Source organism: Panthera pardus, unplaced genomic scaffold (assembly GCF_024362965.1).
Source record: "Panthera pardus isolate Hobbes unplaced genomic scaffold, ASM2436296v1 HiC_scaffold_12, whole genome shotgun sequence".
NCBI classification, from domain to species: domain Eukaryota; kingdom Metazoa; phylum Chordata; class Mammalia; order Carnivora; family Felidae; genus Panthera; species Panthera pardus.
The window spans coordinates 53,810,992-53,833,323 of record NW_026526677.1 but is presented as its reverse complement, the minus strand read 5'-3'; the positions used below and the strand labels follow the sequence as shown (position 1 = coordinate 53,833,323).

General features: G+C 38.1%; 2 protein-coding genes and 1 pseudogene across 2 annotated transcripts; all 3 read right to left on the bottom strand.

Moving 5' to 3' along the window:
- Window positions 1-2,012: 2,012 nt before the first annotated feature.
- On the bottom strand, window positions 2,013-2,948 carry LOC109260018 (olfactory receptor 51B2). Its single transcript, XM_019438005.2, has one exon. It carries the CDS (start codon window positions 2,946-2,948, stop codon window positions 2,013-2,015), a length of 936 nt encoding a protein of 311 aa, XP_019293550.2.
- A 7,107-nt stretch (window positions 2,949-10,055) lies between these two features.
- On the bottom strand, window positions 10,056-10,949 carry LOC109260020 (olfactory receptor 51B2-like; annotated as a pseudogene).
- Window positions 10,950-19,985: 9,036 nt separating this feature from the next.
- LOC109260017 (olfactory receptor 51B2-like) lies at window positions 19,986-20,918 on the bottom strand. The gene has a single exon (XM_019438004.2). The coding sequence runs from the start codon at window positions 20,916-20,918 to the stop codon at window positions 19,986-19,988; it is 933 nt and encodes a 310-aa protein (XP_019293549.2).
- Between the last annotated feature and the right edge of the window lie 1,414 nt (window positions 20,919-22,332).

Below are 22,332 nucleotides of genomic sequence, written 5' to 3'. Positions count from 1 at the left end.
GCTTGCTCCCAAGCCTTCCTTCTTTCTGCTTTTCTAAAAAACCTATTAATCTCATTAAATGTAGATTACAAATATGTCTCATATCATTCCATTACCTTACATCTCCACTTTCTTAAAATGAACTATTATCTCTTCTTCAAACTCCTCTAATATCCTCCTGTTGGTTCTTCTGTTTGTCTCCTGCTACTTCAAATCCATTTCATACATAATGCTGCAATGATGACTTTAAAACCTCAATGAAATCATGCTACTTCCTTAAGTAGATTTTCACATCTCTTTGAGTAGCTACTCAAACCCTCACTATGAGCAACAGGTGCTTTGAGATCTGGCCTCCTCTTCTATCTTCAACTTTCCTTCAAAGTAATCACCCTCTTCAAATAGCCATGCTATCAGTCTGGTTTATTCCATAATCTATCCCACCAGAAGTCTCCACACATACTATCACCTTCTTAGAATATTCTCACTCCTGTTTTCACTAGTCATTTTCTAACTTTTTTTTTTTTGAAATCTCAACTGATGGCTACTTTCTCAGGGAAACTTACTTTGACCTCAAGCCTGAATGTGGTCTCTTTTGAGACCCACAGTTTCAAAGCGCTTTCTTATTAGTCACAAAATTTATTTCCAATTTGGGTTTATTTGAATTTTGACTCTCCAATTGTTTAAAAAGTCTAGGAGTGAAAGCGTTTTATATGTCTATTTTGTTGCTATTACATCAGTTTTGCTTAGCAAAGTTCCTGTCCCATACTCATGCCTTTAAAAAAATCAGCCAAATAAATAATTCAATATTACCGTTACTCCCATGAAAACAGACAAATGAGGACTGATTTAAATTCTGTACCCTCCTCCAAACACAAATCTTTCATATAAGGTCTGTGAAAATAAATTATGTAAAAGTATAAGAACAGATATAAGTAAACCTGGAAACAGGAAGACTCCTGGAAGTATGGCCCTTATATTTCAAGAGATAAAGTAAGTTATAGAATTATTTACACATAAGCTTTTAAATTATGTACCTGAAAGACAAACAAAACTGGAAAAATATTTATAATATAAATAAAACATTGGGGGATAATACACAATGAACTCCTACAAATCAATGAGAAAAAGTGAAAATTAGCCAAAAAAAATTTGGATCTGACAAGTCTAAAATGAGACTCCCAAATGGCTGCAGCAAACCAAAAATTTTTGTGTTTTATAACAATAAAAAAACTAATTGAAAACACAAAATCTATAATACCAGACTATATTAAGATTATCAGACTGATCAAAAGTGTTTTCATTTATCCAGTATTTAGAGAAAACACTAGATAAAAAGAAAACAGATCATTTCATGAAATTAATTAATGGTGAATTCATGAACTCAGGGAGAGTCTAGGGCAAAGCTTCATAAATGACACATTATCACTCGAAAAGCAAATCATGCTCTGCAATATAGTAATTATGAGGTATAGTAGAGTTCTATGGTCCTCAATCCATATGTCCAGTTTATTTTTGTGTCAGGCCACAAAATGGAGCTCCAAATGAAGACCTTCCTTGTATAGGCTATGGTTGATCCAGGCTGGACATTTAATTTGACCTTGCCTGAAATACAACTTGTACTTGTTATTGGTATAGAATTGGAGTTACCCTATATTCTCTGCTTATTAGAGTATTTGTCTAAATTTTTACTTACAAATTATACTACCTTATATTCTTTCGCCATATCTATACCTGTAGAAATATAGATATATAGATTAGATATATAGATATAGATGTAGATATACAGATATATAAATATATAGATATATATATAGATATATATATGTATACGTATATATGTATACATATATACTTTTATTACTCTCTCTATATATATATTCATTGCATTCCTGCTCAACTAAGTTTGTAGCTTTATGTAATAATTAAAATTTCATGTAACACTGATAAAAGAAGATTAGGTATAAAATTCAGGTCCCTTCTAATTATGAAAAGGTCCAGGAGTCCTGGAGTTCCCAAGATTCCGAAATAAAACCTCAAGTTCTCCTATGCATAGAAAATAAGCAAATGATGTTTCTCTGAATTTGCTTGGTCTTGATGCTATATATAATGGGGTTCATGAATGGAGGAAAGAGAAAGTAGACATAGCTCATGGTAATGTGGATCACACGTGGTGCATGTTTCCCAAACCTGTGGATGAAGGTCAGGCCAATCACAGTAATATAAAAGACCAGAACACAGCTAATATGGGAGACACAGGTGTTAAGGGCCTTAGCTCGCTCTTCTCCAGAGGCGATGCCCATAACTGTCTTCAAGATTAAAATATAAGAGAAGAGAATAATCAGAGCATCTAAGAAGAAAGTCAAAACAACCAGAATAACTGGATATACACGATTAAATGTAATATCAGCACAAGCGAGTTTCATGACATCTTGGTGGAGGCAAAAGGCATGGGAAAGAACATGGGAACGGCAATATGGGAACCAATAGAGTGGCACGATTGGGGGCACAAGGGATAAAAAGCCCCTCATTAGTACCCCCAGGCCTACCTTCATCACCCGGGAATTGGTAAGAATGGAGTTATACCTCAGAGGGGTGCGGATGGCGATGAATCGGTCATAGGCCATGGCAAGCAAGACACCAGATTCCACAATGGAAAGGGAGTGAATGAAGTAGGCCTGTAGGAAGCAGGCTCCATGGCTCATCTGCCGGTGATTCATCCACAAGACACCCATCACAGTTGGCATCGTGGTCAATGTCACCATCAGATCTGTGCCTGCCAGCATGGCAAGGAAATAATACATGGGTTCATGGAGGCTGTGGTCATCCTTGATGAGGTAGAGGAGAGTACCATTGCCAAGAAGCACAGAGATGTAGACAGCAAAGAAGGGGATGGAGATCCAGTGATGAGCAGCTTCCAGACCTGGGAAGCCAGTCAGCAAAAAGGGGGCAGCACTAATATTGGGCCACATAGTATGTCCACAGTTAGCAAATTTATGGAAGCTATGAACCCAGAATTCCAGATTTTTTAGTTTTCACTACCTCCTCATGGGAATATATTACAGCAGCCTCAATCACAATCTTTACACTTAGGATAATTAATTTGTATATATATGTTTTTACAATGATTTTCTCTTAGCAGAGTACTAGAGATTTCTAGGCTATACTAAAGGAGAAGAATCTACTTTTTTCTTAACTTATATATAATAGTAGGTTAATGCTTAACATTTTCTCAATTAAAAAATGTTTAACACATTAGGCCACACCATATGCATATGCTAGAAAATGTTTGACGCAATAAAGGTTAAAAAAAAGGAAGAAGAAGCAGAAGGTAAACGTATACATATGGATAATCACATTGCTTAGTTACACAGCCTCTTGGTTTTATTGTAAATACATTGATATACTTGATATATTTAAACTTGATTTAATTTTATATTTGCAATTATGATGGAGTCTTTTTTTTGTTATTAGAAAACTTTGTTCTGTTTTGAAATTGAAATTCAGCATTCTATGGAATTCTTACAAAAGTCAGAAGCCCCTTGTTGGAAAAAAATGGCCAAGAGCAGACAATGTCACACTTTGTCTAAACACATTCAGTTTCCTGCAGCCCATCCATGGGTCCCCCATTAAAAACTTCAAACCTGCTGTGATACATTTGTCCAAAGGGAGTCTCTGCTATTTTGTTGCTCACCCCAGGTGGGATATGTCCTTGATGCAGGCCCCTGCAAATTCTTTCTATCTTCTCTAGACCGCATCTAACATCAGAAGGGCAAGAATTCATTCCATATTTCTGTTCCTGGCACTCACACACTACACACTCTAACTGCTGGAATGGTTACTTCTTTCTGTCTTATTTGAGGGCTTATTCCAGACTTACCTTCTCAGAAAACCTTTGAAGAGGCCAGGTTAAAGACTTTCTGTTTGTAGAAATCATCTCCCCAGAGTTTCACCTTTTCAGCCCCTTGGGAGATTCTTTGATTTTTTTCCTTGTTCCTTTCTTCTTCTTTTTTTTTTTTTTTTTTGATAGTAGCTGGGCCATTCTACTTGTCCCCAGCGAGGCTTTTCATGCATTTCCCCAAGGGTGTGTTAGGAAAACTGGAAACTTAAATACTGCCCTTGTGGGGATACCAGGGCTTGGTTATATGACCCCAACATCCCAAACACCAGCATTTATGCATGTCCTCCTATTGTCTATCTCAAAAGTCAAAGGAGTCATAAGTGCCTTTGTTACTCCTAGAATTTGTGAATTCCAATTGCATTTTTCTCTCTTTTTTTTTTTTTTTTTTTTTTTTTTTGTCTCTTTGGAGAAATCAGTTCTAATTCACAGGAACCTCAACAGATTTGGGAACAGCAAGGTGAATGAAAGATGTTTTATATTTTATTTTAAAATTACTGCACTTACCATTGCTCATTTTGTGATGGGGCTAAGGTGACGAACATGTTCTTTTCATTAACAGAACTTAAAAATCTAGCGAGGACAAGAAAGAAAATATGTGCCACAAATTTACAAAACACTATCATTACCGTATCAATGTAACTGTGCTAGGGAGAGCACATAGAAGGTTATCTTAAGGATCTGGGGAAAGTTCTTAGAAGTGGTATTTAAGCTGAGAATTGAATAATAGAAGAGTAAGGAATATAGTATTTTTATAAGATAGAACACTAATTCCATGCAGAGAAAGAAACAAAAACCAAACCAACCAAAGAAAAACATGAGCACTAGTCATGGGCTAAGAAAAAATATGATGAATTTAAGCAAAAAAAAATTATATTAAATTTATACTAAGAAGTATAGCATCTCTGGAACAATTCATGAAAGAAAGCTTAACACAAAATGAATCTGTGGTAGCAGGTTCTGATCACATAGGGTCTTACAATTCATGTAAGGAGTTTCAACTTTACCCAAATGACATGAGTATGAAATAAGTGATAGGGCCACACTTATAATCAGGTAATCTGGTTAAAGGTATGAGGAGCATATTAGAAAAGAGGTAGAACAAGTAAGGAGAATCAAGCTACAGTAATCCATGTGATAAATGTGTTGGTGTGGATGTTATGGGGTGTTATCAGTAGAGCTGGATAAAAGTGGATGAGAGGGAGATTCTGTGACTTAGAAGGAATAGAGGGGCACCTGGATGACTCAGTTGATGGTCCAACTTTGGCTCTGGTCATGATCTTGCGGTTCATGGGTTTGAGCCCCACATCAGGCTTTGTGCTGACAGTTCAGAACCTGGAGCCTGCTTCACAATCTGTGCCTCCCTCTCCCTCTCCCTCTGCCCCTCCCCTGCTCATGCTCTATCTCTCTCTCAAAAATAAATAAACATTAAAAAAAAAAGACTAGAACTTAGTGATCAGTTGTATGTGTTATACTGTATGTGGTAGGTTAAGGAGAAAGAATAGTGAATAATGACCTCTGCATTTCTGATTTTAGCTGCTAAAGGGTGATTTCATTTACTAACAGGGATCACAGAAATAGAATGATTCTGTTCATTAATCAACAGTTGTTTTTTGATTGATTCTTTTGTGCTAAACAATGTTTTACACACTAGATTTGGAAAAGGGATAAAAGGAATCCATCCAGTTTAGGGCATTCTGTGTCTGTAAGCAGTGAGGCAGAGATGTCTCCTAGGCAGTTATATATGTCCCTACTCAGGACCTTAGCTTCCTCACTGTAGAATGAGGATGATAGGCCTGTGAAAAGAATTGTTGTGAAAATTTAATAAATATACCTAAGAATATTAAATGAGTTACTTTACATTGATGTTTAGCACAAATCATGGCAAATATTAAGACCTTGATAAAAGGTAGTTTTATTTTTTTTTCCCTTTCCAGAAGGGTGAAGAGCCTGGCATGGATTGAAAATGAGGCAAAAGAATATACAATATTGACAAGAGAGTCTCTGAAGAGCCAGACCATAGACTCAAGCTAAGGTACGAAGTAAATGAAAATAGAAGGTATGGGAAAAGAAAAGATAATGTTCTGGAGGTCTCAATTTTTTCAGGGGAATGCTATATTGGGAATAATCAAAAGAGAAAGCTGGAAGGAGTGTCATCATTTTCAAAGGTATTTCACATTCTTTGTAATAATCTCCTTATTAGCTACATACTGCATCACATAACAGAATCATATTTGATAATCTCCCACTTTCTGATTATTCTTCTTTCTAAATTTTGAGTAATAATTGTCCAAATAATTGTTATTCATTTTTGTTAATGTCAATAATGTTAATAGTAATAAAACTGTCTTATATTTATTATATATGATAAAATTAAAATACATATACATGTGCATGCCAATAGCATGATATACTTTCTGAAATCCTTGGAGAAAAACTCTTAGGAGGTGCATTTTGTTATTCCTAATGGCTAAATGACGTAACCATGGCTCAGAGATTCAGTGATTGGCTCAAGGTCACAAACATTGTCAAAGAAGGAGACATGAGTAAAGCTGCTGTTTTATCAAAGGCCACGCTATCAACCATAGCGTACCATTTTTTAAATAAGTTTTCTCTATTCTTTTTGTTTGTTTATTTTTGAAAGAGAGACAGAGACAGAGAGACAGAGGTTGAGCAGGGGAGGGGAAGAGAGAGGGAGACACAGAATCCGAAGCAGGCTCCAGGCTCGGAGCTGTCAGCACAGAGTCCGACAGGGGGCTCAAACTCTTGAACTGTGAGATCATGATCCGAGCTGAAGTTGGACGCTTAACTGACTGAGCCACCCAGATGCCCCGTTTTCTTTATTCTTAAAGATAAATTGGCATAAGTAAAATGACGATATCAAAAAGAATGATAAAGGTTAAACTTTTAGCCTTTTTTTAAAAAGTTTTTTTAACGTTTATTTATTTTTGAAAGAGAGGGAGAGAGAGAGAGAGAGAGAGAGAGAGAAAGTGAACAGGGGGAGGGGCAGAGACAGGGGCATCTGAAGAGACAGAGAATCTGAAGCAGGTTCTGCACTGACAGCAGACAGCCTGATGCAAGGCTTGAACTCAGGAACCATGAGACTATGACCGGAGCCAAAGTCAGACGCTCAAACTGGTTTATATATACACAGTGGAATATTATTCAGCCATTAAAAAAGAATAAAATCTTTCCATTTGCAACAACACGGATGGATCTAGAGAGTATAAGGCTAAGTGCAATAAGCCAGTAGGATAAAGACAAATACCCTATCATCTCATTCATATATGGAATTTAAGAAACTAAACAAATAAGCAAAGGGAAAAAAAAGAGAGAAATGAAGAAACGGGCTCTTAACTATAGGTAACAAAGTGATGGTTACCAGAGGGGAGGTGGGTGGGAAGATGAGGGTAATAGGGGATGGGGATTAAAGAGTACACTTATCATGATGAAAAAAATAATAGGGCACCTGCGTGGTCCATTCAGTTGAGCTTCCAACGCTTGATTTCGGCTCAGGTCATAGTCTCACGGTCTCATGGTTTGTGGGATCGAGCCCCACATCGAGCCCTGTGCTGACTGCTTGGGATTCAACCTCTCTCTCTCTCTCTTTCTCTCTGCTCCTCCCTTGCTCGTGCTCTGCCTCTCTCAAAATAAACTTAAAAAAAGGAAAAAAATAATGAAATGATAAAAAATTAAAAAATAAAGTTAGAAAAAAATGATTTTTTGCACTTGTTCTTAAAATCTAACTCGAGGAGCTAATCTCCAGGTGCATTTAAGTGTCAACATTTTCAGTTCCAGTGGTCCCCTAAAGAAATCTGTGGCCAGAAATATGAGAAACTATGCCCCAACCCTATGGTAACTTATTTAAGCCCTTGTAAAAACAAAACCAAACACACTTTTCATTTTCTAATGTATCCTTGCTGTTGGCTCCCAGAGGTATCAATTCTTGATTTTCATGTTTGTATCTGCATCTGATTCTCCATCTCTAACCCACTGTTTCCTATCGTAACTTATGTATTATCTCATCTTGATTATTTTGTCTGGGCTATTGATTTGGAAATGGCTCGTATTTTTCTTCTTGGGCACACTCCAGTGAACATCACTGGGTAGAAATGCTGAGCTATCATTTTTTTTCTCCCTGGGTGAGAATGCAAAGACCCATGTGTTCTATGAGCTTCTTCTATGTGTCAACTGCTTCGGTTTGTTTTTATTGTCCTGTATCTTCTTACCTTTCAGCAAATGCTCATACAGGCCTACCTTTTAGTGTGATAATTTGCAATTAAGCAAAAAGATACACATATTAAAAATTGTTTTGGGGCACCAAAACAATTTGGGGCTCAGTCGGTTGAGCGTCCGACTTCGGCTCAGGTCATGATCTCACAGTTTATGGGTTTGAGCCCCTTGTGGGGCTCTGTGCTGACAGCTCAGATTCTGTGTCTCCCTCTCTCTCTGTGTGTGTCTCCTACTGTCCTCTCTTAAAAGCTCAGTGCTACAACATAGAATATTTCCTTTGGTTGTTTTAATAGGTCAAACTTCATTATTTGGATTTCTACTCATCCTCAAATTCCCACAATATTTTTCAAAGATGGATTTTATGCAGAATCAGCAATCATTTTGGGAGTTAATGACACTCACAGATTTTATATTTGTTTCTTCCCAAACTTTTCTTTCATACGTTTTTCTAAAATTCTACTAATTTTAGATCCTAAATATATCTTATATTTATCCACTAAATTTATCTTCACTTTAATAATTTTAACTGCTGGTATCTCTCCCTCTCTGAAATTGTCACAGTATCTTTTTTATTTTCTTGTGCGCCTCTTGCCTTACTGAAATCTACATCATACCTGAGTATATAAGTTGCAAACATCACTGAAATCATGTCACACTCTCACTTAGATATATTCAGTAGCTTCTTGTAACTCTCTGAGTAGACACCCAAATCCTAGCCATTGCCAACAGGATGCTACTGATTTGACCTTTTCTCTCTCTGCCCTCTCACTAGAGCTATTGCTCTCTTCGAGTCAGCTACATTCCCAGAAGGTTCCATGATCCATTCCAATGACAGCCTCCTCACATACTATTTCCTGTCTATTTTCACAAGCTAATTTCTAACCCACCCTCAAGTCTCAGTTGAAGACACACTCCTCAGGGAACCTTTCCTTTAGCTCAGTCTGGATGTGATCCTTTTTGGGACACACACTCTCAAAATAATTCTTCCTTTACATGTTCTCACTAGTCACAGAGATAATCTTAAATTTAGGTTTCTTTGACTTTTGACCCCCCCCAGTGGGTTGGATCTAGATCAGGCAATGTTCTGTATTGATTTCCTTGCAGTTAAACCATTTTTGTTTAGCATCATTCCTGTCTCATGCCTTAAAATATCAGCCAAACAAATGACTGAATATTACTGTTACCACCTTGAAAACAGAATCAATGAGGACTGATTTAAACTTCTTAATTTTCTCCAAATATTAACCTATTATAAAACATAATATACAAAAAAAAAACCTATGCAAAAAATGAGAAAACATATTTAAAAACCTGGAATCAAGGAGGTCTTTATCATATGGCCCCGAAATCTCAATAAAGTGAATAAAAATGAAGTTATTTGTGTATATAAAATTTTAAATTCTATACATAAAAAGACAAATAGAAACTGGGATATATTTGCAATATAAATGGCTCACTAGGTTCATTTATAATTAGTTCCCACAAATAAATTACAAAATTATGAACTCCCTAATAGGAAAATGACAAAAGAAATGATCAGAGAAGTCCAAAGTAAGCCATGCAAATGGCTACCACAAATTGTTGATGCTTTTTAACATGAAAATTAATTTCATGTACAAAAACCACAATATCAGAACTGTACTTAATTTTCCAGACAGATTAAAACTTTTTCTATCCTCTACTTAGAACTTAAAGAGAAGAACACAGAATGACAAGGAAACAAATCAACTCCTAAACTTAACAAGTGGCAAATCTATAAATTCAAGGGCTGATAAGCTTCATAAATGGCATTGAATCTTTAAAGAAATGGAGGCTTTTAAGACTTAGTGGAATTCCACAGCTTTCTGTTCAGAGAAACGTCAGATCCCTACCATCTGCTCTGGGCAATCACCCACCTCAGAGTTTAACTTCCAAATCTATGTTTGGATAGAAGACAGAGAAAACCATATTAAATTTGCTTGGTCTTGATGCTATAGATGACAGAATTCATTAAAGGAGGGAAGAGGAAGTAGAAATAGCTCATTATTACGTGGACCACTAGTGGCACATTCTTCCCAAACCTGTGGATGAATGATGGACCAACCACAGTGACATAGAAGATGAGAACACAGCCAATGTGGGAGATACAAGTATTGAGGGCCTTGGTTCTCTCTTAACCAGAGGCTATGCCCATTACAGTCTTAAGAATTAGGATATAGGAAAAAAGGGTGATCAGAGAATCTAGGAAGATTGTTAAAAGAACCAAAATTACAGAGTAAAGTCTATTGGAAGTTATGTCAGCACAGGCCAGTTTCATGACTTCTTGATGAAGACAGAAAGCATGGGAGAGAACATGAGAGTGGCAATATGGAAATGAGAAAAAGCTGCAGGATTACAGGGATGATGGATATGAAACCCCTCATAAAAGCTCCCATCCCTAAAGTTACAGCACGAGTATTGGTGAGAATGGAAGTGTATTTCAAGGGATTGTGGAGGGCAATAAAATGGCCATAGGCCATGGCAAGTAAGATACCTGATTCCATGATGGAAAGGGAGTGAATGAAGTAGGCCTGCAGAAAGCAGGCTCCGTGGCTCATCTTCTGGTGATTCATCCACAAGACACCCATCACAGTTGGCATCGTGATCAATGTCACCATCAGATCTGTGCCTGCCAGCATGGCAAGGAAATAATACATGGGTTCCTAGAGTCTGTGGTCATCCTCGATGAGGCAGAGGAGGGTGTCATTGCCAAGAAGCACAGAGATGTAGACAGCAAAGAAGGGGATGGAGATCCAGTGATGAGCAGCTTCCAGACCTGGGGAGCCAGTCAGCAAAAGGGGCCAGCACTAATATTGGGCCACATAGTATGTCCACAGATGGAGAGCAACTTTCTAGAAACCTTTAAACTAGGAACCTGGACATTTTAGTGGTATTTTATTACAGAAGCCTCAGTCACAATCTTCATACTTGGAGGTAATTAATCGGTGTGATAAATGTAACTCCACAGGTATTTTCCTTTTCCTCCACATGAATAGTGGAGGTTTGCAGGTTATAGTTAGATAAGGAATGTTAGTCTGTCTCTAATTAGAAAAAAAAATTAGGTTAATAGTTAAAATTTTATCAAATTAAAAGAAACATTTTCATTCATTTTTCTTACAATATCAGGTCCTACTATTGTGTGTATGCTTAATATTTTCCTCCAGTAACAGTGTATAACAACAACAAAAAGGTAAGTAAGTACAAGTGGCCAAAAATCTTACTTAGTGGCTTTCTTGCTATGTTTGCTAAGTTTCTGGACACATTTAACTTTGATTTTGCATTTATCTTCCAAAGTCATGATAAATACATACTTTTTTTTTTCCAGAAAAGCTTGGCTTTGTTTGTTTTTGAAATTGAACGTTCACACATTTCCTTCACACACAGTCACCACCATCACTTCTGATTGCTTTCTTGCTTGAACAGATATCCCTTTTTGGAGGTTGACTACCAGAAGCTTGGTCCACAGACCAGCCACAACTAACAAGCACAGGGACTTGTTAGACATGTGGCCTTAGACTGACTGTACCTCCAACCCACTGAACCAAAATTTGCATTTGATCACCATCCCTAAGTGATTCAGGTGCACTGTAATATCTGAGAATCACTGCTCTCAACATTTCATATTTATTCCATCTTTGGAGACATGTGTTTTTGGATTCTTCTACCTGGCTGGTTTCTTTGTTCCTTCCAAATACCCTCATACATTTTTTTCATAGCTCCTTAATTCACTGGTTCTCTTGTTTTTCCAAAATATTTTGACATAAGTGAATGTTCATATTCTTTCTCTATGTCTCCTCTTACTTCTTAGCTCCTGTTTCGTTGACACTTAATATCTGATGAGCTGTTGCTCATGGGACCGGTCACATTACAATGTTCCTACAGCCTAAAGGTGTCAGTCATTTCTACTACATCCACTTTCTTGGTGGACACAGCCCCAGATAAAGCACCTATTATGTTTTATCCTGCAGTCTTCCTTTACCAAAAATTCAGAAGTGGAATACTTCCTCATAAAATGTCCTTAGTATCAAAAATAAATCAGAATCAGGACTATTCACAAAGAACATAACTCTTGTATAAAAAAATGCTCTGAAGTTACATTTGTGTCGGCTTGGTACTCATTGAGATAGAAATCACCAACCCTAGGTGTTCCCTAAAATTAAAGCACATAAAGTCATACAGAGGTTTATATTACTATTATTGTACCAATGCTCTACTCCTGAAAGTTTGCTGAGGTTTGAAAACAGGGATGAGAAACCAATATATAAGAGGCAGAGAAAAGTAGTTGCAAAAGAGGTAGTAAATTAGAGATACCTGTTCTACAGGGAAAAAAAACAACAAAAACAAAAACAAAAACCCATAAAGTCCTGAATTTATTTAAGGAAAGGAATTCAGAATGATTAAACTGTATTTCCAGACTGCAAGCTTCTCCTTGAAAATTAATTAGGTCTTCTCAAAGATGGATAATGAAATGTCCAAGACCAACAAGGACATAAGTTCTTACTATTTTTATGATCAGAAAAATTTTTGAGAAACAAGGAGACTGTATTTCTCTCAATAGCTAGGCTTGGATCAGAAAAATAACAAGATATAAAGAAATCTGTGATAGCTCTAAGAACTTAAAAAGCAGGACTTGTTCCTGAGCCTTTGGAATAAAGAGAAAATCTGCCCAGGATGAAAAGAGGACTCTGATACTTATCCAGGAGCAGGTTGGGGGGAGGGTTCTAGAAGCACAAGATATAGTCATCAAACTGAAGCCACTATAGACAGTTTCCTCAGGGCTGGCACCATACTGCATGCACCTTCCCAAGCCTACATTATGTAGCAAAATTTCCAAAATCATGGCTTGGCTGCATATGGGTTTATTTATTGACAAATGTTGAGAAAATTACATCAGATGCAGAAGAACTGGATAGAGATAGGAAAGCTATGGTCTTGAAATTGAGCAGCAGTTCCCAACTCAGAACATGTATTTTCTTTAGTGACTTCCTAAGGTTCTGGAGGACCTGTCTTATCCATATCTGATGAATTGTCACTCAAAGGGCACCATACATATGAAGGTATAGACAGCCAGTAGAAGCACCATTCCTTAGCATCATCTGGGACGAGTGGAAAGATGAGTGTTTTGAATGTGCACAGAATTAGTAATCACACACCACATGATCATTGACTGTACCTATGTTGAATGCTGAGAAAATCATTAAATAAGTACAGTCCCTGTCCTGAAGAATCTAAAAATACACACCAGCAGAGTGTATAACTGGACTTGATCTCTGTGCGGTGTTATGCAAAGTATTGCCAATTAATGTTTCAACAGGGTCCATAATGATGAAAAGATATAGATAATCTACCAACCTGATTTTCAGGTTATGATGTTTTTCTAGGTAAATAGGATTCCTAGACTTGTAACAACACACACACACACACACACACACACACACCCATAGAAACAGCCCAAAGTGCTCAGTCTGAGAGCATAACTTGATTCTAAGTGGATATAGGGGAGGGAAAGAAGCAGAGAGGGCTCAGGTGCAGGAGAAAACAATGGAGAGGAAAGATATGTGGACCTCAAAAGGAAATAATGAAGGGAGAATACATCACAAAGTCCAAAGGCACAGGTAAACAGAGAGGACAGTGTTATTCCTCCTCCCCTTGGTCCGCTCTTCCCATCTACGACCTTCCTCCTGAATGGGATGAGGAATAGGCCCCAATAGGCACAAGGCCAGTTTCTCAGGTTTTTTATTCTCCCTAGTGAGTCTTACCTGCCATTTCTAAGACAGCAGTTCCCACAGTGTGAACACACACACACATACACACACACACACACACACACACACACACACATGTGCTATTAGGATCTAATCAAAAACTATAAAATTGTACCCAGAAAAATGGGTAAGAGCACAATACAATGTCACATTTAATTTAGGGCATTCATGGCTATGGTGATGTGAACCTGAGGGTTCCAGACTAGAAAAGCCAAATCTACCATAGTTCTTTTAATACACTTATTGAAAAAAAAAAAGGAAGGAATCTACGAAGTAGATGTTTCCTACCTCAGCTAGGATTTTCCCTCTATGAAAGCCTCTGGAAAACATTCTTAAGTGTTTTTCTAGACTGCATATAACATCAGAAAGGAGAGGAGTCATTCCATATTTCTGTTCCTGGCACTCACCCACTCATCTTATTGCTGTAATGGGGACCTGCTCCTGCCCTATTTGAAGACCAGGTTTAGATGATTCCTCACATCGCTTCCTCAGGAGGCCCCATCAGAATGCTTATAAATATAGAAATCACTTCCCCAGAGTTAGCTTAAAGCCACTAGGAGACCCCTTGATCTCTCTTCCCTCTCTCCTCTCTGAGAGTGGCACAGCTACTTTGATCTTATTTGCTTAACCTGTGCCACTTAATCAACGTCCCCAGGTCATTCATGCTCCCAAATGATGTGGGAGGAAGACGGGAAACTCAGATACGAGCAAAGGTGGAGTATCAGGACTTGGCTACATAGCCCCCTCCCCCCATCCTCAGCTTCAGGGTTTAAGAAATCCATGCATGTCCTTCTTACTGTCCACCTCAACTGCCATAAGTACCCCAGTTTCTCTCAGGGGTCATAGGTACCATTGTTGATCGTAGAGCTTATGAATTCCAGTTGCATTTTTGTCTTTTCTATGTCTTTGGGGAAATAAGTTCTGATTCAGAAGAACATGAGTGAATTTCTTAATATCCATGTTTATGGGGCCAGCCAACTTTGTCTTAAAAAATTACCTTATTTTTAGACCAGTAGCCTTTTTATGTCAGCTTAACAATGAACAGAGTGTAACATTATAGTGGGTGCCAGAAAGAAAATATTTACTGCAAATTTTCATCACTACTGCATAGATGATAGCATGCTAAAGGGAGCACATAGAGAATATCTCTTGGATCAGGGAAAACTTCCCAGAGGAAATGTGATTTCAGCTGAGAACCAAACAATGAGGATGGTAAGAAACATAGTAGTTGCAAGGATAAAACATAGTAGTTGCAAGGATAGAGTTTAGTGCCAAAGAGAGAGAAAAAAAGTGCACAAGCCTAAGGTAGTAAAGAAATATGATGAATTCATGGGCACCTGGGTGACTCAGTCACTTCAGCATCTGACTCCTGATTTTGGCTCAGGTCATAATCATGCGGTTCATGGGATTGAGCCCCACATGGGGCTCTGCACCTACATTGCATCAGGTTCTAATCATGTAGGGTCTTACAAATCATGTAAGGAGTTGTGACTTCACCCTGAGAGCAATGAGTGTCAAATAAAGGGGAAGGGGTCAAGATCAGATAATCTCTCTTGTAATTGTACTTTGGTTAAAGTATGAAGGACACATTGAAAAGGAGAAAGAGTGAGTGAGGAGAGTGTAGGATACAACTACAATAATCCAGGAGAGAAACAGTGTTGGTGTGGATGTGATGAGGTATTGTCAGTAGGGCTGCATAGAAGTAGAAGGGAGAAGGATTGTATGGCTTAGAAAGAGGAAATGTTGGTGGGGTGCCAGAGTGGCTCAGTAGGGTAAGCGCCTGACTTTGGCTCAGGTCATGATCTCATGGTTTGTGAGTTTGAGTTCTGCATTGGGTTTTGTGCTAACAGCTCAAAGCCTGGAGCCTGCTTCAGATTCTGTCTCCCTCTCTCTCTGCCGCTCCCCTGCTCATACTCTGTCTCTCTCTCTCTCTCTCTCTCTCTCTCTCAAAAATAAATAAACATTAAAAGAATTTTTTTTAAAGAAAGAGGAGAGGTTGGTGACTGAAGGCAGTAGATTAAGGAGAGAGAATTGTTAAAGATGGCATCTGCATTTCTGATTTTATCTGGGTGGAGATATTAAAATAGGGATCACAGAAGAGACCGGCTTTATTTAGTAATCAACAGTTATTTGTTATTTGACTCTTTTGCACTAAGCACTGTTTTACATACTGGATTTGGAGAAAGAATGAAGAGAATCATTCAGTTGAGGGCTTTCTGTGTCTATAAGCAGTCAGGTAAAAATGTCTCCTAAGCAGTTATACACGTGTGTCTTGAGTTTAAAAAACAAATATGAGAGTAGGAGGAAGGACCTTAGAGTGATCAATAATCAGATCAGATTGGAAACTGTTTCAAGTTGCTAGAAGTAGTGATTAAGAGCATGGGCCCTGAAGCATGAGCATAGGTATGAGCCCAAAGCTACTTCTTACAAGTTGTGTGTCTTTAACACTGGAGCTTCCTCATCTGTAAAATGGGGATGGTGGACATAGTTGAAACAGTTTTCGTGAATGTTAGTAAAGAATGATGGTCAAAACTGTGTAAGTTAACTTATATATATATTGGCACAAGTCCTGGAAAATGTTCAGATCTACATAAGGGGTAATTCTGCTTTGTTTTGTTAAGTTTTCTCAGAAGAGTATAAAAGAATGAAATGTCTAGGATCAATTTAAAATAAATCCAAACAGGGACACCTATGTGGCTCAGTCAGTTAGGCTTCTGACTTTAGTTCAGGTCATGATCTCACAGTTCATGAGTTCAAGCCCCAAGTCAGACTCTGTGCTGACAGCTCAGAGCCTGGAGCCTGCTTTGGATTCTGTGTTTCTCTCTCTGCCCCTCCCCTGCTCATGCTCTATCTCTCTCTGTCTCCCCAAAATAGATAAACATTAAAAACATAGATTAATTAAATTAAATTAAATAAACCCAAGCAAACAAACAAACAAAACATATAGGATAGTGATATAAGAGCCTCCAAAGAACTGAAAATAAAACCATTTAGGTTGTCAAGGCAAATGAAGACAAGAAGGAATCAGAAATAAAAGTGTCAGTGGACTGGATACCCTGTGTCGTCCCAGGAGAAAATGACATTGGGAGTGACCCAGGGAAAAGCTTGAAGGAGCATCATTTCCAAAAGCTATTTAAAACATATAATTATTATTCTTATTAGCTATGTATTTCATCATATGAAAGAATCATTATATATTTAATGATTTCCTACTCGCTGAAGTGTTCTTCCCTCCTATTTGAGTGTTGACAGGTCAAAATTTTCAGATGTTTGGCTTTGGCAAACTAATATAATTAATACTAACATAATTAATTATTGATACTAATACTAAGATAATACTAATAAAATTAATAGGACATATGAGTGCCAATAGCCTGCATTTTGTTATTCTTAACTGACAGATAATGAGGCTCAGAGATTAAATGACTTGTTTAAGATCACGAAGGTTGTAAGTGAAGGAGGCAAGAAGAGAGGTGCTTTTTTTTCTTCAAAGACCACATTCTTTCTGCCATACTGTGCTTTTTTAATTTCAACAAATTTTCCATACTTCCTAAGAATAAACTGATGCCAATAAATAAACTTACTAAATTCAAAGGTATTACATGATTACAGTTTTAGCATTTTTAAATGTAATAGTGTGTTCCATACCTCTAGATATACTCCATCCATGTTATCTGAGAAAGTTTGAGAACAAGTATATATTGTAAAAGTTAGAATATAATTTTATACATAATAATAAGGTGAAGTAAAATTGGTAACTATTTCTATGAAATGTTAAATTTTTAAGATGTTTTTGCTTAGATAGATGATAAAAATAAAGATCATGCTTATTATATCTTGTTTACATAGTGTATAAATATGGAATTACTTTGTCTATTTCATTGTTTTTATTTGAATTCATTTCTAGGCATCACTCTATTAGAGATACTTATTATGTTAGACTTACTTATGTCACCATTGTCTTGATTTTTTTAAATGTATCTTTTCCCTTGCTTTTAAATTCTTGTTTTATATTTTTATTTTTAATTTTTGAACTGCTTGGACTACACAGACTTATTATTCTTTTCTCTTTCATGGAATTAATGGGAAAAACCTAGTTAAAATGAAGAAAAAAGCTAGGTGAATTAAGAATGAGAGCAAAATGGGATGCCTGGGTGGCTCAGTCAGCTAAGCATCCGACTTCAGCTCAGGCCATGATCTCACAGATTGTGAGTTCAAGCCCCATGTCGGGCTCTGTGCTGACAGCTCGGAGCCTGGAGCCTCCTTCAGATTCTGGGTCTCCCTCTCTCTCTACTCCTCCCCCACTCACACTCTATCTCTGTGTCCCTCAAGAATAAATAAACATTAAAGAAATTTTAAAAAGGAGAGCAAACAATGATAGAAGATCTAAATCAATGATTTTCTTTTTTGTTGTTTATTTATTTATTTATAGAGAGAGCACACACAGGGAAGGGGCAGAGAGAGAGGGAGAGAGAGAATCCCAAGCAGGCTCTGCCACGGTCAACACAAAGCCCAAGGCAAGGCTTGATCCCATGACTGTGAGATGATGACCTGAGCTGAAATCAAGAGTTGGACACTAGGGGTGCCTGGGTAGCTCAGTCGGTTAAGCGTCCGACTTTGGCTCAGGTCATGATCTCACGGTCCGTGAGTTCGAGCCCCGCGTCGGGCTCTGTGCTGACCACTCAGAGCCTGGAGCCTGTTTTAGATTCTGTGTCTCCCTCTCTCTCTGCCCCTCCCCTGTTCATGCTCTGTCTCTCTCTGTCTCAAAAATAAATAAACATTAAAAAAAATTAAAAAAAAGAGTTGGACACTTAAGTGAAGTGACTGAATCACCCAAGTGCCCCTAAGTCAATGATTTTTCAAAGGTTATTTTATAAATAGCCATCTTCAAGGGAGAAATAAATTCTTTTACAAGAGAATCTGTTGGTTACAGGAAATTACTCTGGGGATCCTGACAATTCCTTTTCCAGTAAATAAATAAATAAATAAATAAATAAACAAATAAATGTATGTCATGGACTAATTATTGATTGAATACATTAGCATTTTATTTGCCAACACAATTTTCTATAATTTTGCTGAATGTACACCATTCTCCCTAGCCCTCTTTACCTCATGATGAGCTAATAAAATATAGCTTCTCTTCCTGTATTGCTCATGGACAGATTCTCATCATGTTTACCCCTGTATGGAATAAAATGCCTGGGAAGCCCTGGGAGAGCTTTCCTTAAATATCTTAAGTGTTTTAAGTCTGGAAAATTACAATATTTCCTGAAAATAGTTCATTTCACTACCATCCCCTCAATCCAGAAAAAAAAAGACAAAATGTTGCCCCTGCATACATATTGGAATGCTTCCTTGACTAGTATCCCTTTTCCATTAGGCATATGTTGAAGTTCTGAAGTGTATATCACAGAACAAAACTTCAGGTGTCCAAGAAATGGAACTTTATTTTATTGCAGTGGTTTGAATTCCTCAGCCCATAAGTTTGAAGACACCACATATTATCAACTCAGAGCCTTCTCATTAATCCATGGTGGGCATCTAGCTATGCTGACACTGCTGGAATCCAAGCGCTTGTTTGGCCATGGGTTGTTTTGGTGGCAAGACCTCTCTTGGTCTGAATATCTTATTCTCATTTCCTTCCGATCCACTTTAGTGCCATGCAGTACCGTTAGGGTTTTCTAAGACCCTCTGTCATCTCTGATGCACTCTCAAGCACACAAGAAATTTTTAACTGTTTTCCACAAAGTGTTGGGAAACTCTTTCAAGCTATTTTATTCCCCTATCATCGTATAGACTCTGCAGCCAATTCAAATATCATTGACCTCAGTTGACCATGAAGACAAATAATTCTGACAGACTAAAAAATGACAGTATACAGCAAACCAATTTACCAAACAAAGCACCAGGACTAAGGTCAATGTCCCTGGGAGTATGATGGGGGCAAGGGGTGAAGAATCAGCATGATGAGTCTGTGTCATTTAAATGCCAGGAATGCCGGTCCCTTTGACTGTGAGCCACATTGGCTTTGTATAGTCCATGCTCCCAAGAAACACATCCCACAGTGGGAACAGACTCCAAGGTAAACAGAATCAAATTCTATGCAAAGAGAGAAGGCGATTGATGCCATTCCTTATCTGCTTGGTCTTAATACTATAGATGATTGGATTCATAAATGGGGGGAAGAGGAAGTAAATATAGCTCATGATAATATGAACTACATGTGGCACATATTTCCCAAATCGATGAATAAGGGTCAACCCAGTAACAGTGACATAAAAAACCAGAACACAGCTAATATGGGAGACACAAGTGTTTAGAGCCTTAGCCTGCTCCTTACCTGAGGCAATCCCCATGACAGTATTAAGGATTAGAATATAAGAGATCAGGATAAGCACAGAGTCCAAGAAGCCAGTTAATGAGACCAGCACTATAGGATAGAGTCTATTGAAGGTGATGTCAGCACAGGCCAGTTTGATCACATCCTGGTGTAGGCAGAAAGCATGAGAGAGAACATGGGATCCGCAGTAGGGAAATCCAGAGAGGGTGATGATTACAGGCACAATAAGTATAAATCCCCTCATTAGAACCCCCAGACCTATCTTCACCACCCTAGCATTGGTGAGGATGGAGGTGTATCTCAGGGGACTGTGGATGGCAATGAAACGATCATAGGCCATAACAAGCAAGACTCCAGACTCCACAATAGAGAGTGAATGGATTAGATAGGCCTGAAAGTAGCAGGCTCCTTGGCTGATTGCCCTGTGGCCAAGCCACAGAACACCAAGCACGGTGGGCATTGTTGTCAAAGTCACTCCAAGGTCTGTGGCTGCCAACAGAGCCACAAAGTAGTACATCGGCTGGTGGAGAGTGTGGTCTTCTCTGATAAGGTAGAGGATGGTGCCATTGCCAAGGAGCATGGAGACATAAATGACGAAGAAAGAGATGGAAATCCAAGGATCAAATATCCCCAGACCTGGAAAGCCAGTCAGTAGAAAAGGGGCAGCACTGATGTTGAACCACATGGTGGATCCCTGAGAAGAAACAAAAAAGCTCTCTCTAGACCAACCCTGTGCAGTAGGAATATAATTTGAGCCACATGTGTGATTTTACATATTCCAGTAGCCACATTAAAAAGAATAAAAAAAGGGGCGCCTGGGTGGCTCGGTCGGTTAAGCGTCCGACTTCAGCTCAGGTCACGATCTCGCAGTCCATGAGTTCGAGCCCCGCGTCGGGCTCTGTGCTGACAGCTCAGAGCCTGGAGCCTGTTTCAGATTCTGTGTCTCCCTCTCTCTCTGCCCCTCCCCTGTTCATGCTCAGTTTCTCTCTGTCTCAAAAATAAATAAACGTTAAAAAAATTTAAAACAAAATAAAAAGGAAAAAGTTAAAAGTAATTTTAATACAACATTGTATTTAATCCACCATCTCTAAAATACAGTCCATCTATATCTGTATCTTTGTCCATCTCTGTTTCTGTCATCTAGTTTATTCTCCTCTCTATGGTGAACATATTTTATACTGTAGGAAAGAAGTCAGTCTTTTCATTTTGGATCCACTATTCACAATATGTGTCCACTGATTCTCCAAATAGGAATTGGTGACACCTACCTATATGAGGGACTTGACTTGGCATTAAGGACACAAACCTCATAGTCTTGTCACAAAAATAAGCTCTCTTTCGATGATACCATATATACTTGAATTATAGCTCACACTATAATAATTTGTGTGGGTAAGTATATTATGCAACCACACAGGACCAACTCACTCAGGAAACCCCTGAGTGGGGTGCCTGAAGCTTGTCCAGGTACCTCCTAACCCCATGGGACTGTTATATTACTAAACTTTTTGCTTCAAGGAAGCATTGCTTTTGGTGCTGAAGACAACAGATGGAAACTTAGAAGTGACTATTTCTTTTCAATTCCTAAATTCTACCTGAGGTAATCATATTTAGCTCATTAAAATGAAATAAGCTGTTATTAAAAGAAGATGCAGGGTGGACCTAATCTAATCATACCCTTAAAAGCAAAGATTTTTCACAGACTAGTGGTGGAATGAAAACCCAAGTATTTCAAAGTTTGAGAAGAATGTGACAGATAGTTGCTAGTTGGAAGATATAAGGGACCACATAGGAAGGAATTCAGGCAGCTTCTAGGAGCAGAGAGAGATCCCAGCTGACAGCCTGTAAAAAATTAGGGACATCAGACTTATCGCCATAAGGAAATATATTCTGCCAACAACATGAATTAGTTTGGAAGTGGATTCTTCCCTAGAACCTTCATACAAGACCCCAGCCCGGCCACTGCCTTGACTATAGCTTCATGACACCCTAACAGAGACCCAGGCAAGCCTAACAGACTGTGATGTACAGGACTGTGGTATTATAAACAAGTCTTGTGTTAAGCAGCTGTTTGTGGGAATTTGCTGCACAGCGATAGA

What these genes read in the sequence shown, in the direction of transcription:
- LOC109260018 (XM_019438005.2), bottom strand. Translation starts at nt 2,948, where the DNA reads ATGTGGCCCAATATTAGTGCTGCCCCCTTTTTGCTGACTGGCTTCCCA.
- LOC109260017 (XM_019438004.2), bottom strand. Translation starts at nt 20,918, where the DNA reads ATGTGGTTCAACATCAGTGCTGCCCCTTTTCTACTGACTGGCTTTCCA.